Here is a 13,415-nt window from a genome sequence, read left to right on the forward strand (position 1 = left end):
CTGGTCATACAGCCTGTTTAAAGTTGTTACATAAAGTATGTCTGAAAAGGTGGAGAAAGGAGAAAAAATCCGTGACTGGACCTGGGCAGTCTTGAACCTGTGGACTTTCAAACTGTTTTATAGAATGTCTATAGTATTTTCTTATGAAAAACAATTTTGTACGCACGTGAGAGGGGCACATCTCCTTTTGATATGAACGAATACATAATTTCTGGTAGACTACAAGGCCTGAGCTGTCATTTTTCAGTCATTACAGCACCTGTATAACCTACTAGGAAAGCTGTTCACTAATGAATAATTCTACGGGCTTGATTTTTTCACTGTTCGATGTTGCTTCAGCCTGTAGGTTCCTTTGGCATACCACAGTACAAACAGCACATGCATCATGAACTTACAGTACCTGTTATCTTTAACCTTTAGCAGATGAACTTACAGTACCTGTTATCTCAAACGTTTAGCAGATGAACTTACAGTACCTGTTATCTTTAACCTTTAGCAGATGTAAGGTTTGAGATATATTAATATTAATGCTTCGACAGCCATTGTCAAATAAATTGAATGCCAACACACACAAACTTGTTTAAATTCTTATAACTTTGTAGTCGTTAACACTAGAAACAATTCATTAACACCATGACACTCACCATAAATTTCCTGATAAAATACCGAGCATTGCTTTGTTCTAAGGACATCTGTTGCTATATAGGCCAACCAAAAAAAGTAGTTCTTCCATTATCATCTTCCATTACCCAACCACAATCAATATTTTGATCTGCCATATCCGAATGCTAGTCATTATGGTGACTCAATTTGTTACACACAAGATTACATAACTACAATAAAAATGAAACAGAAATTAGGAAAAAATGATATTGCCTATTAATTGCTATTATTCTTTTGTGTAGAACAAAGCTGTTTAGATATAACAATCCGTCTTCGTGGAGATCAGTTTTTCCTTAAAATACAAAATTATGCATTATTCCTTCATACTTGTTCTCAAAGGGTCTAACAAGCAAGCTGACCACAGTTAAGCTGGCATGTGGTTATAAGTACATAACTTGAGTGATTAAAAGACAAATCAGTTCCAGAATTGCATTGGATAGTTTGAATCTGTTATTTCCATGCAGCACTCTCAAATGGGATGTTCTGGTGAAGTACTGTCAGTAGTACTTTTGTACATGTGTACTTACACACTGCATTGTAATGTAGGAACCATATTATATGCGTGGCTCCTGTCATCTCATTAATAAGATAACCTCATTATACTGACCATGTTATCCCAAAATATCAAGAATATATAATAGTAACTATTATATGCTCTTGCAAACATACATAACTGGTCTTAGCCAAGTACATATCAACAAATTAATAAAGATTTTGCTGTAACCTCGGCTGTAACATAATTTTTGTGGGGAGGTTGTGTGTGACACTGTGTCTCTGTGTATGTATGTAGTTACTAAGAATACTGCAACTAGGTGACGCTGAAGAACTCTTTCATACCATTTTGTATGAAACTGATATTATCATATTCCCATATATCTGCTATTTCATTGTCAGATACAATTTCCATCTGCATCTCATCTATACTCTATCCCTCTTACTTTGAAAACATCCTGTTTTAGTGATGTACCACAGAACTGTAACTGCAGCTGTCAGAATCACATTGTCTCAATGGTAAGTGACTATACCACAAAATAAGCAATGATACATTATGCAAGAAAAGAATGTAGTGTGTTAGCTCACAAAATAGGATAACATTGGTTTAAAAGGAAGCCATGGAAGCCACACTGTTGATATTCACCCTCTTACAAGTAAGCATATAGAATAACAACAAACTTACTTCGGTCAATCCACACCAAGATAGAAGCAGCACTACCAAGACTGGATAAGCTTAGATGAAATTTGTGGTACACTACATCTATAAGCAATTTTTCACCAATTATATAATAAAAGTTCCAATTACTCATTAATTTGTTTACTGCATAGAGTAAATCTGCAAGAACTGCACATGCTAGTAGTTCATAATAGGGATATTGCCCATGTTTTTTTTGTTGTTGCTAAAATTCTAATACAACATACACCAAAAACCAACTTGGAAAGCATCCTAAAACAACCCTCTAGTGGTTCTTTGCAAGGACCATAGGCCCATTAATGAGTATCAGTGAAGTAAACAGCTTGTGCATTTGTAGCAACAGTAAAATCCACCATTTTGTTTAAATTATTCACATTACTTAGCAGGTCTACAGCAAAAATTAACATGATTTTTACACAATGTTGACCACCCCACCCTCCACAACTGAAGAAATTACAGTGCTATATATTTAGTCAATATTTCAGATGACTGTCTTAGCCCCTTTACAAAGCAGCTAGCTATACTTCTTAAATAATATAGCTTAGTGTTGACAGCTATTACCTACCATACCCCTCAACGATTAAACTATGGAGCAAGCTATCACACAGCCATAAACAAAGCTAATACTCCCACATATTTGCACTGTGTTTTATACACCTGCATGTCTTAGAATCTCTGTTAGTGACTGCCAATATCTTGTCACAATTCAATAATAGAAATATAAAGTTTATTACATAGAAAGTTTTGTACAAAATAATTACATGTACAGTATATATGTATGTACTATGTTCTTGTGGGGGTTCTTTTCTAGGATTGTGACACACTCAACACCTACTAAGTCTAACGCATTGACTGCATCAGTTCTTTCCATGGAGTGATCATCAATAGAAAAATAAAGTTGTCTTTGAACTTACAAATTCCCATTCCATTATTCCATAAATGGTTGGGTGTAATATACTGAAACAGAAACCAGATACCTAATCCATAAAATACAGCTAAAGGAAAGTAACAATAAGATAATTTACTATGGTGAAGTACTTAGTGTATTAGGTGTGTTATATGGTAAGCCACTAGATGAAATGTGATTCAGTTATGTTGTTCCTTATAATTGCTCGTAGTGTTTGAACTGCATTAGGATTTCTGCTCCGTGTTCTGACATAGTCTTCAACATTACAAGTAAATTTAAAAGTAAGCTTCTTTCCCGGTACTTTGTCCATTATTCCTTTGCTGTAGTAGTAGCGTAGGCCACGGCTTAGTTTCTCAAAGTTCATCCTAGGCTTTCCCTTGCATTTTCCCCACATTGCAGCAATGTCATCTGGTTGTAGTATGGTGAACTCGTACTCATTTCCCGTCCACTGAATAATGAAGCTCTTGTCAGGTGTCAGTAGCATGTCTAACAGAAACTGCCACAGTTGTACAACACCTCTTCCATTAGGAACTAAACAGGAAAGAGACAAAGTAATAATTTAATACTTTACAAAGTGAGCAGTAAGACAATTCCAGTAAAAAATAATTATTTATTATCAACCATAAGGAAACTGTTATCTGACACAAGGAAGTTACTAAAAACCAATGACCAAAACTGTGTTATAAATATAAACAAAACTTCTTGCTTATTGGCATTGTTGACTTACAAGGTGGTAGATTGTTGGAGCCTTCAATGGGAGCTCGTTCTTGTGGGAAAGTCACCATGTCATCTTCTGACTCACTGTCAACATTACATTTCATCTTTGACTCACTACTTGATCCATCATCTGTGATCAGCTTTTGACTAGAGTCCATTTCTTGGCTGACAATGGGAATGTTGCTGTGCCTTGTAATACTAGCAGCTGGTATAGTACTCAATGTAGCACTGCTCATCGTAGATACGTGGGATAAATGACTGCTTGAACTAGTCAAGAGAAAATCTGGTCTTGTCTTCTTTGGTGGGGATGGTTCAGGAACTGTGGATGTTACCTTTAAACTCTTTTCAATGACTGGAGTAGAGGTACATCTTTTTCTGGTTGAAGAATTTTCTTGATGAACACTGCGTGGAGGTTCTTGCAACACTGAGCTATTAGGTATCATAAAATTGAATCCAGTTCCAGCAACTTTGCCACTTGGTGGCCACACAAATGTTGGGCGGTTAGTCATTGTATAATGATTGGGATGATTCTGTTGTAACATTGGATACTGCTGCAGTGCTGAGAGAGGGCTGCTGATTCCAAGAGGTCTCAAAGAGGGGTAGACAAATGGTAATTGAATTCCAGGTTTAGTTGGAGTAAAAGTGGGGTGGAACATAATTGGTAGTGAAAACGGTTGAGGAGTTGCCGGTAAGCCAGCCACAGCAGCAATGGGGGTATTTAACATGAGGTGGGTAGCTAATGATGACCTTCCTGCTAGTGTGGTTACTTCAGTAGGTGTAGAAACACTTTTTGCACTTCCCACAACATTCACATTACCAGTACTGTTGCCATTACTAGGACTATTACTGTGTGACCTGCTGCCACTTGGTGATGACGTATCACTGTACTTCTTTGGTTGTCTTGAATGTTTGTTCTCTTGATACTTGTGGGTCAATGTAATAGGCTGGATAGGAACTTTTGGTGAATTGTCAGGTTGTGGCTTCATCGACATCCCCATACCAACTGTAGCCTGAGCAGTTGACGAGTTTAACAGTGGATTTGCTGATGTTGCTATCACAGGCACTTTGTGTGCACCTCCGTTCAGTTCCGTATCAATAGTACTCGCTGTGCAGCCATGCCAGCCAATCATGCCCTCATGCATAGGTACCACTTTATTTGTTAGCCGGTCATAGCACTCAATGGTGTGAGAAGGATCTAGTTCTTTTGGTAGTCCTATCCTGTTCACAACTGACAAATATTTCACTGGAGTCGATGCGCTAGAAAAGGGGCTCGCGGACGACTGGGGATCAGGGCAAATTGGCGACGAAGCGGGTATCGTTAGGGGTGATAGCCTTCCGGACGTCTTCATCTGCGATGTTTTCTTCTGCACGATTTCTGAGACCTTTGGTGACAAGGTTAACTCTGGTGTAGTCAGCACTCTAGCTGCAGACGAAGTAGGATTAATCGCCCATAGCGGCGGTGGAGACGCCGAAACGAACGGACGAGGCTGCATTGCTGGGATATCCGAGTTCGTTGAACTTTTAGCAAAAGTTTCACCTACCGAAAAAAAAAAAGAAATCAGTAATGTTATATATATATTTGTTAATGTACAAACTCAATCATCATGAGTATATTCGTACATATGTAGTTAGCTACTTATTTACAAATTTATATAATTGTGATCCTGTGAGCACTGTTAGTTTTGTGTAGTAGACTGTATTAGCAATACAGAACCATGCATACAGCTAACTAGTTACGACGTAGCCGTAACAGTGTAGCTAGCTAGCAATGCTATTATTATTATTTTATTATTATTATTAATGCTTTACAGTGACCAGCACTGAAGGTCTGACAGCAACCGGCATGTGCTGCAGCCTTAGGATTACCTAACCTAACAACGATTACAATTAGGGCAGAGACTTAAATGATTTATAGCTGATAAGGTGAAACAGAAAAGGGGCCAAAGTAAAGAATAAAATCCCTCCAACCCCAGGATTCGAACTGCAGGTAACCCAATGTCTAGTCGGGGCCACACCCAGTCTTCCTCCAGGAGGGATGGATTTGCTGCTGAAAATTGTTTCTATTACGAATCTCGCCGCTTAGCTACATTGATATAATTAGTTGGCTTACGATTTGCAACAGAGAGTGGATTCCAACCGGGAAATGACGGTAGCACAATTGCCATTGGGCCTTGATTGCATGGAGCGCGTTGATTGAACTAGAAGATGCGCGTGTACTGACTTATTTATAATGATTTCTTTAACGAGCCGGAAATTCCGGTGGACGGAAATTAGCTACTCAGTACCACGAACCTAGCGTATAATCGCCGATGTACAGTAGCTCAGCAAATGCGTGGTGATTATGTAATGGTACAGTTAATCATGCATAAAATCATTAACCATGGAAACCGTAGCACTTTTATTTTTTATAAAATGATCACGTGAATTAGACTACCCAACTTATTCTCGTACTTATTTCAATAGTGTACAAGGCCTTATTTTGTTCTATATGGTCGAAGTGTATGGTAAAAAGTATACAGATACCATCTGGATGCTTGTAGATCCGGATTCTCTATCGGATACTGATTGTTTTCGTGATGACCGGAGTGGTGACCTACTAGTCTCGCGTGGCCAGACCGCTGTTCCGCGCAGGGGCTTATCGATTGTAGATTATAAGCGCCCGCGCCGAATTATAAGCCCCTGCGCGGAACAGCGGTCTGGCCACGCGAGACTAGTGACCTACGTGGTACTTGAGTAGTGATCAGAGGCGGCGGAGACACCTATATTTAGGGGGGCTGGGGGTCTAGCTTATTATTATTTGGGGGAAAAGGGCAGACAGCAAAGCTGATTAAGCCCAAACAATTACAAATTATAAGTGCTGTTTAATCAAGTTTGAAAATGTAGCTAGAGTGTTCAGTTCAGTAAATTCCATTACTGGATGGTTCTTGGAAAGTAGCTTGTCATGTAGGTGGTGGTGTTTGTTGGTGGTACAATCAAGTGAAACGGATGATGATGTCTAGTGTGTCTGGTGGTGAAATGAATGTATTTTGGTAAAGATAAGCCAATTCCTCCATGCATTATTTGATAGAACAAATTAAGCCTCTGTTGCTTCCTTCTCTTCACTAGGAGTAACCAGTTGAGCTGCTCCAGCATGGCACTAACACTACTGTGATAACTATAGTCAGATAGAACCCATCTAGTTGCACGCCTCTGAACCTTTTCTAAGATTGATATCTGAGTCTGATAGTATGGGTCCCAGACAACGTTTGCATACTCCATTACTGGTCGAACCATAAGTAGATAAGCAGATGCCTTGACATGTGATGAACACTTACTAAGATGACGTTTAAGGAAGTTCAACATCCTTGTAGCCTTGTTAGCAACGTTATTAACATGGGTGGACCATGAGAGGTGGTCATCTAGCATAACTCCAAGGTATAAATGATAGAGATAAAATGGATCCATGAAGGGAATAATCTGCAATCATAGGATTCTGGGACCTTGTACATCTCATAACAGTGCATTTACTAAGATTGAACCTCATCTGCCAAGTGACTGCCCATTGGGACAGAGTGTCTAAATCCTGTTGGAGTAGGATAGAATCTTGTTCTGTTTTAATAGCACGATACAATAAATAGTCATCTGCAAAAAGTCTTAGCTGAGATGAAATATTTTCTGTAATGTCATTGATATAAATCAAGAACATCAGCGGACCCAACACTGTACCCTGAGGTACTCCAGATGACGAAGGGACATAGTCAGATGATTCTCCATCCAGTAAAACTCGTTGGTTACGTACTGTGAGCCATTTTTCAATCCAGTGGATAACTTGGTTTTCAATATGGTAAAATTTCAGTTTCTTTAACAGGCGATGATGTGGTACTGTGTCGAATGCTTTAGAAAAGTCCAGCAATATCATATCAATTTGAATATTGTGATCCATATGAAAGTTAAGGTCTTCTATAAGTGAGATAAGTTGAGTGGAGCAAGAGTAACCAGCTCTAAAGCCATGTTGGTTACCAGAGAGCACATTGTTTCTATTTAAATGACTCATTATGGAGTGGTAGATGATGTGTTCCATCACCTTTGAACAAATAGATGTTAAAGATATGGGACGATAATTAGCAGGAAGATCCTTGCTACCCTTCTTATACACTGGAGTTACATTAGCTAATAGCCAGTCTGAGGGAATATTACCGGTATTCAGTGATTGCACAAAGATAACTTTCAAAATTGGTGCAAGCTCATAGGAACAATGTTTAAGTACAAGGGGATGGATTCCATCAGGGCCTGGTGTGCCTTATTAGCATCAAGGTTTTGCAGAAGTGTCTGGATCCCTGACTCAGAAATTTGAATAGGTTGCATTGTGTGGAAATTACCAGTACCCATCTCAGGCAAATTAGTGAGGTCTTCAACAGTAAAAATGGATTGAAACTGGTCATTAAGTGCTGTAGCTTTATCCTTAGCATTAATTACTGTACGGTCATCGACTGTAAGTGATGGTATAGAAGAAGTGCTTTTCTTCATTGCTTTGATGTATTTCCAAAACTGACGTTGGTGTCCAGAAAATGTAGTGTCCAGGATTCTAGTACGGTACTGTTCATGAGCTGATTGAACCATTTTGTTTACTTTATTACGAATCTTACGATAAGCACTCCAGCTTCCTTCACTGTTACATCGCTTAGTGTGGTCATACAACTTCTTTCGATTTTTCATGGCTTTCTTAATGTCACGAGTTACCCATGGTAGGTGCTTGCGTGCTTTGATTTTCTTTCTAGGTATATGGCGGGAGACACTGTTAGTGAGTGCCTCTTTTAAAAAGTTCCAATTGGTGTCTACAGAATTACATTCTGGATTACTGTTCATAAAAGAGTCTTTAAAGGCACACTTATCCTGCTTGACACTGTTAAGGTCTCCCTTATGATATAAGTACATGGAATGGGCCATCTTGTCAGGTGGAAGGCTGGATTGTATATTGATGTCAAAAAGAATTGCTTCATGGTCAGAAATTCCAGGCACAACATCTACATTAGTTATCATATCTGGATGTGAAGTGAGAATTAAATCTAGTATGTTCCCTTGTCTGGTTGGCTGATAAACTAACTGCTCTAAACCATAAATCATCTACAAGTTCATCCATAATCATCTACTTGATGATGCCATGGCCTAGTTGTAAGTCGAAGATCAAAAAAAAAAAGGTTATTACCTGCTGGCTACCTGCTGGCAATAGTTTTCCTCTACCAACTAGACTATATCTTCTTATTTATAACTACATACGTAGCTAGTCTCGCGTGGCCAGAGCGCTATTTCAGCGAAGGGCTTATCGATTAAAGATTATAAGCGCCCGCGCTGAAAAGGGTCTGGTCCAGTTCGTATAGGCAAGTCGTTCACAGAATCAACAACGTGGTATTGGGTGTTGATTGGGGCCACGTCATCCCAATGGTCACTACTAGGGACCCGCCGATTATGCTCATAATTTTACCTATTATGCTATGCTGCACTGCTCAAAAATTCACCTATTATGCTTAAATTAATGCTCAATATTTACCTATTATGCTGGATTATACTCAATGTTCATGCCTTAGTTCATATGCTACGCTACTAGTATAGAAAGAAAAAATGAGTGGCTGGAACACAAATAATGAATTCTTGCTGCATGTAAGAGAAAAGATCGATATACTCTAATAGAACAGTCAGTTGTATGATTGTACTATTAGAGTTACTGACTGCTCTATTAGAGTATATCGATCTTATTTTGCAATTGTCATTTTCCAGCAAGAATTTATACTATCGTACAAATATTTAACCTATTATGCTGGCATTATGTTCAATGCTTTTAGGTACCTATTATGCTCAAAATTATGCCAGCATAATCGGCGGGTCCCTAGTCACTACGTCATTGGCCTATCAAATGCAAGTGGAAGAATAGCATAGATAACAAATTTTCCGTAACCAGTTGGAGCGACACAAACGTGTCTCTTCCAGACATAAAAGTACGGACTGTTTCCAGCTGTTTAGGCTTCAGTGGATTAAGTGACATTGCTTCTAAAGTCCGCGTAATCGCATCATCGATAGATTTTTCCGCCGGTTCTGTTACTCGTTCCATCACCGGAGAATCTCAGTGTTACGGCCTCGTGCACACTATCTGCCATTATTACGCTTTCAAATGCAAACGCATGGGACAAGTTATTGGATAATTGTGAAAGTCGGATGACGTACCCATGATCAGCACTCCAAGTGTTGACGAAGGTGCTGAGGACGACTTGCCTATCCGAACTGGACCAGACCCTTTTCAGCGCGGGCGCTTATAATCTCTAATCGATTAGCCCCTGCGCTGAAATAGCGGTCTGGCCACGCGAGACTATATACGTAGCTTGTTACACTGCTTCTCAAAGAATACTGTGACTGCTTTATTAGAGTATCTCGATCTTGACTGCTCTATTAGAGTATCTCGAATAATACTATTAAATAATTTTAGGGGGGCTAAGCCTCTCCATAATTTTTTTCACAGGGGCTGCAGCTCCACTTGCCCCCCCCCCCTCTCCGCCGCCCCTGGTAGTGATGTGAGTCAGGGTGATTATGATAATTGCGTGACTGATTGCTCAGTAGCTGAACCAATCCAGAAGCTGAATGAAGGTGAGTTCTCACTAAAGGGTTTTCTTCTTTTTTTTTTTCCCTGGGTGACCACATCTTACCACCACCCCCAGCACCTGATGGTAAGATGCTGGACAAAGATAGGGTCCGCAACGTGAAAAATTAAGTTGCAAGGAACAAATCCCCGACTATCGTAGTATGTTACCCTTAGTGCCCCATCACTAATACTACCCTTGGTTTGGCTGAGTTCCCTTGTTGGAGCAACACGTGGATTTTAATATCTCACGTGATTGATCTTTATTCCGTGCGCTCCAAAGAAGACGTCCAGAGCTCTCAGATTCTGAGTGTGATATCAAGTGTTGTTGGCCTACCAAACCATGTATAGAAGTGAGTAAAACTTTGCCTGTGTTTTCCACGGAGGCTGATTTTCTGTGGATGGGTCGAGAAAAATTTTCGTTCGAGGTGCTCTACCAGCCAAGAGAAGAGAAGCCAATCCTATCGTATAAGATGGTAATGAAGTTGGATGTATAAGTATTCTACACACCAAGTTTGAAAGAGCTGCGACCTTTCTAACCATCTGGCTGGCAGAGATGAAATTTGCAATGATCCTCAATGATTTTGGTGGGTTGCCTCCTTCCTACTGTTACAAACTGTCTTCCTAGGAACTTTAAATCAGAGGAAGATCCAGAAGAACATCTGAGGTTTCTAAAAAGTGGTGAAATCCTCGACTTTTAAAGTTAAAAGGCAAGAAGGCCATTGCAAGCTACTACTCTAATAGAACATTCACTCTATTAGAACAACCATGACATTTACCATCTAATTGAACAGCTGTAAACAAGTTGCTTAAGTTAATAAAAGTTGCACAGTCATTATAATATTATTGTATAAATAATATAGAATATAGATACAGATCAAAGGCCTTGTGTATGTATTTTATTTGTTTATTTTTTATTTATTGAGGCTTTACAGCACAAGTGCTGAAGGTCTGTAGGACACTTGGTCCTACAACCTATCCATGTATATGTATTTATTTATTTATTGATACTGTGCAGACCTCCATTAGGAAGAATAAAACACAGATACACACAAGAAAACATACATATGCACAAAGCATACAACATTAATTTTTAGTCTATAGCTGGGTTGTGTGTATATGTGTGCGTGCGTGCGTGCGTGCGTGGGTGCGTGCGTGTGTGTGAGTGTGTGTGTGTGTGTGTGTGTGTGTGTGTGTGTGTGTGTGTGTGTGTGTGTGTGTGTGTGTGTGTGTGTGTGTGTGTGTGTGTGTGTGTGTGTGTGTGTGTCAATAATCCTGCATAACCTAGCTAGCAACTTCTTCAATGAATGTTTAGAGCAAAGGCTATAGCTTTAAATCACACTGAAGAACACAACTATATGTATAATCTGCAATGTTTGAGGTGCATATTGCACTTTGACATCCTCATGCAGTGTGGTTGGGAGATTTTTGTACAATTAAAGTAGTCTTCCAGAGATGGCATCCCAGACATCCTACAATGTACATGATGATAGAATCGCTGCTAGTTTTCACTAATTGTTGACATGTGCAGTTATATACGCACTTAGTTATTATTGTAGGAGTGCATCTAGCTATAGTTTCATTTGAAACAATGTGGTATATACTTTTAAAAGTTATACAGTGTTAATTTATAGCATTAAAACTTCCATTTTGTCATTAGCACTCTCAATCAAGGTGTTAAATCACAAAAGTCTCCCCCCAGACCCCCTTGTTCCAGCATGCAAATTTGCACAACTCCACCCAAGAGATTAGTACCTTGAGTTAGCCTCCCCCCTTTTATAAATCCTAGATCCGCCCCTGGTCTGGGGAACCTGTTGTTAATCTGATATGATTTCAGTAGACAAATTAGTTTTCTATTCACCAAATAAGATGTTTAGATATGATTTGTACTACTGGGATGTGTTTGTGTCAATTGATGTAACTAACATAGCAATGGGCTCCAGCATCTGAATGTATTGTGTGTGTCCCAGCCACATCATTTTTAACCCTTTAAAACCCTCAAGTGAAGTTGTATTGAGATTGTGTGTATAATTACGTATACTGTTAATATTGAACTTATTATCCAATAATATTAATGAATCATTGTACACCTAATGTACAGGAGGTCTGGATGTGTATTACACAGCTAATACGTATTTTCATTGCTTTACAGATACGCATTCCTGTAGTTAGAAATAAAAATTAGTTTACGTGATTTTTTAACGTGCGGTCATAGTGAGAAAATGTCATCTGTTGTTTGTTAATTTAATTCCATGTACATGTGTGAGTGCATGATTTGGTTAGATTTTCAAATTCACTTGTAGAGATTTTACTTTCATATTTCAGATAATTGTGTAACAAAGAGACGCACCCATGATACCTCCCTGATACATGTACTGGTGCATGTTTATGCCCACAGGAATGAGGATAAAGTGATGGTTTCTATGGTAATATTGACTGTCATAACTGAATCGATATATAGACAAAGATATTGTAATTCTCAGTAAGTGTTGTTGATTTGGACTTTAACAAAGAATGACTTTATGAGAAACTGTTTAAGTAAACCATGTAAACTGGTAATAGTGATCTACTTGACAACTATTAATGTTGTTTGTTATGTTGCTAGGCTGGTTGGTTATATACATTGAACACAATTTTCTTTCATGTGGGTGCACCCAGAAGCTGTGTTCCACTTATTTTCATATTTTGTTGTCTTTTGAATACAATTATGTCCAACAAGAACACGTCATAATCTACTGAACAGAGTTACATTATTAATGATGTGACTGTAGTGGCTATAAGTTTACCTCAAAAGAATAGATATAGTCCATGGTGTGGAGTAGAAATTGTTGTACTTCATTATAGGCCACATATAAACACAATTAACATAATGAAGTGATACAACTTCACATTACAGCTGGGCTATAAGGCTGCCAAATGACTATTTTTATGATAACATGTGACCTGGATGTTTTTAGGTAGTACATCAAGTTGTAAAACTGGTTGCACATGTAGTCACATGTCTAAGAATCTTGATATTGCTATAATCAAAGTCAAGCTGTTATGATTTATTGCTTCATGGTTTTGTAAATAATATGTATTTCCCATATGTATAGTAACTACAACTCGTTGTTTGTGTAGCTGTAACTGATAAGAAAGCTGTGGAATATTTGGCTTTGGAATATTTGAGCCATTTTGCTATTTTACCACACCTGTAACCATCTATTGTCTCATTCATCTGTCACATAAGATATACAAATTATAATTTTTGTAGCTTATCAAATACATGCACTGATGAATGCTTGTTTTGGAATAGCTTACTGTTATGGCATGATGAGAGAATGTGATACGCA

At 38.6% G+C, this 13,415-nt stretch overlaps 1 protein-coding gene across 1 annotated transcript; it reads right to left on the reverse strand.

The window, feature by feature from the left end:
* Positions 1-2,558: 2,558 nt before the first annotated feature.
* On the reverse strand, positions 2,559-4,081 carry LOC136251170 (protein c-ets-1-B-like). Its single transcript, XM_066043566.1, has 2 exons — positions 3,487-4,081; positions 2,559-3,290 (listed from the first exon to the last, which is right to left on the reverse strand). Exons 1-2 carry the CDS (start codon positions 4,016-4,018, stop codon positions 2,923-2,925), a joined length of 900 nt encoding a protein of 299 aa, XP_065899638.1. The 5' UTR covers positions 4,019-4,081; the 3' UTR covers positions 2,559-2,922.
* Between the last annotated feature and the right edge of the window lie 9,334 nt (positions 4,082-13,415).

The sequence above is a fragment of the Dysidea avara genome, chromosome 1 (assembly GCF_963678975.1).
Source record: "Dysidea avara chromosome 1, odDysAvar1.4, whole genome shotgun sequence".
Classification (NCBI taxonomy): Eukaryota; Metazoa; Porifera; class Demospongiae; order Dictyoceratida; family Dysideidae; genus Dysidea; species Dysidea avara.

Bases quoted from the DNA above. Each gene is read 5' to 3' on its own strand.
- LOC136251170 (XM_066043566.1), bottom strand. From the start codon at position 4,018: ATGTTACAACAGAATCATCCCAATCATTATACAATGACTAACCGCCCA. The intron at 3,291-3,486 runs GTAAGTCAACAA...TTTCCTGTTTAG, and splicing joins CTCCAACAATCTACCACCTT to TTCCTAATGGAAGAGGTGTT.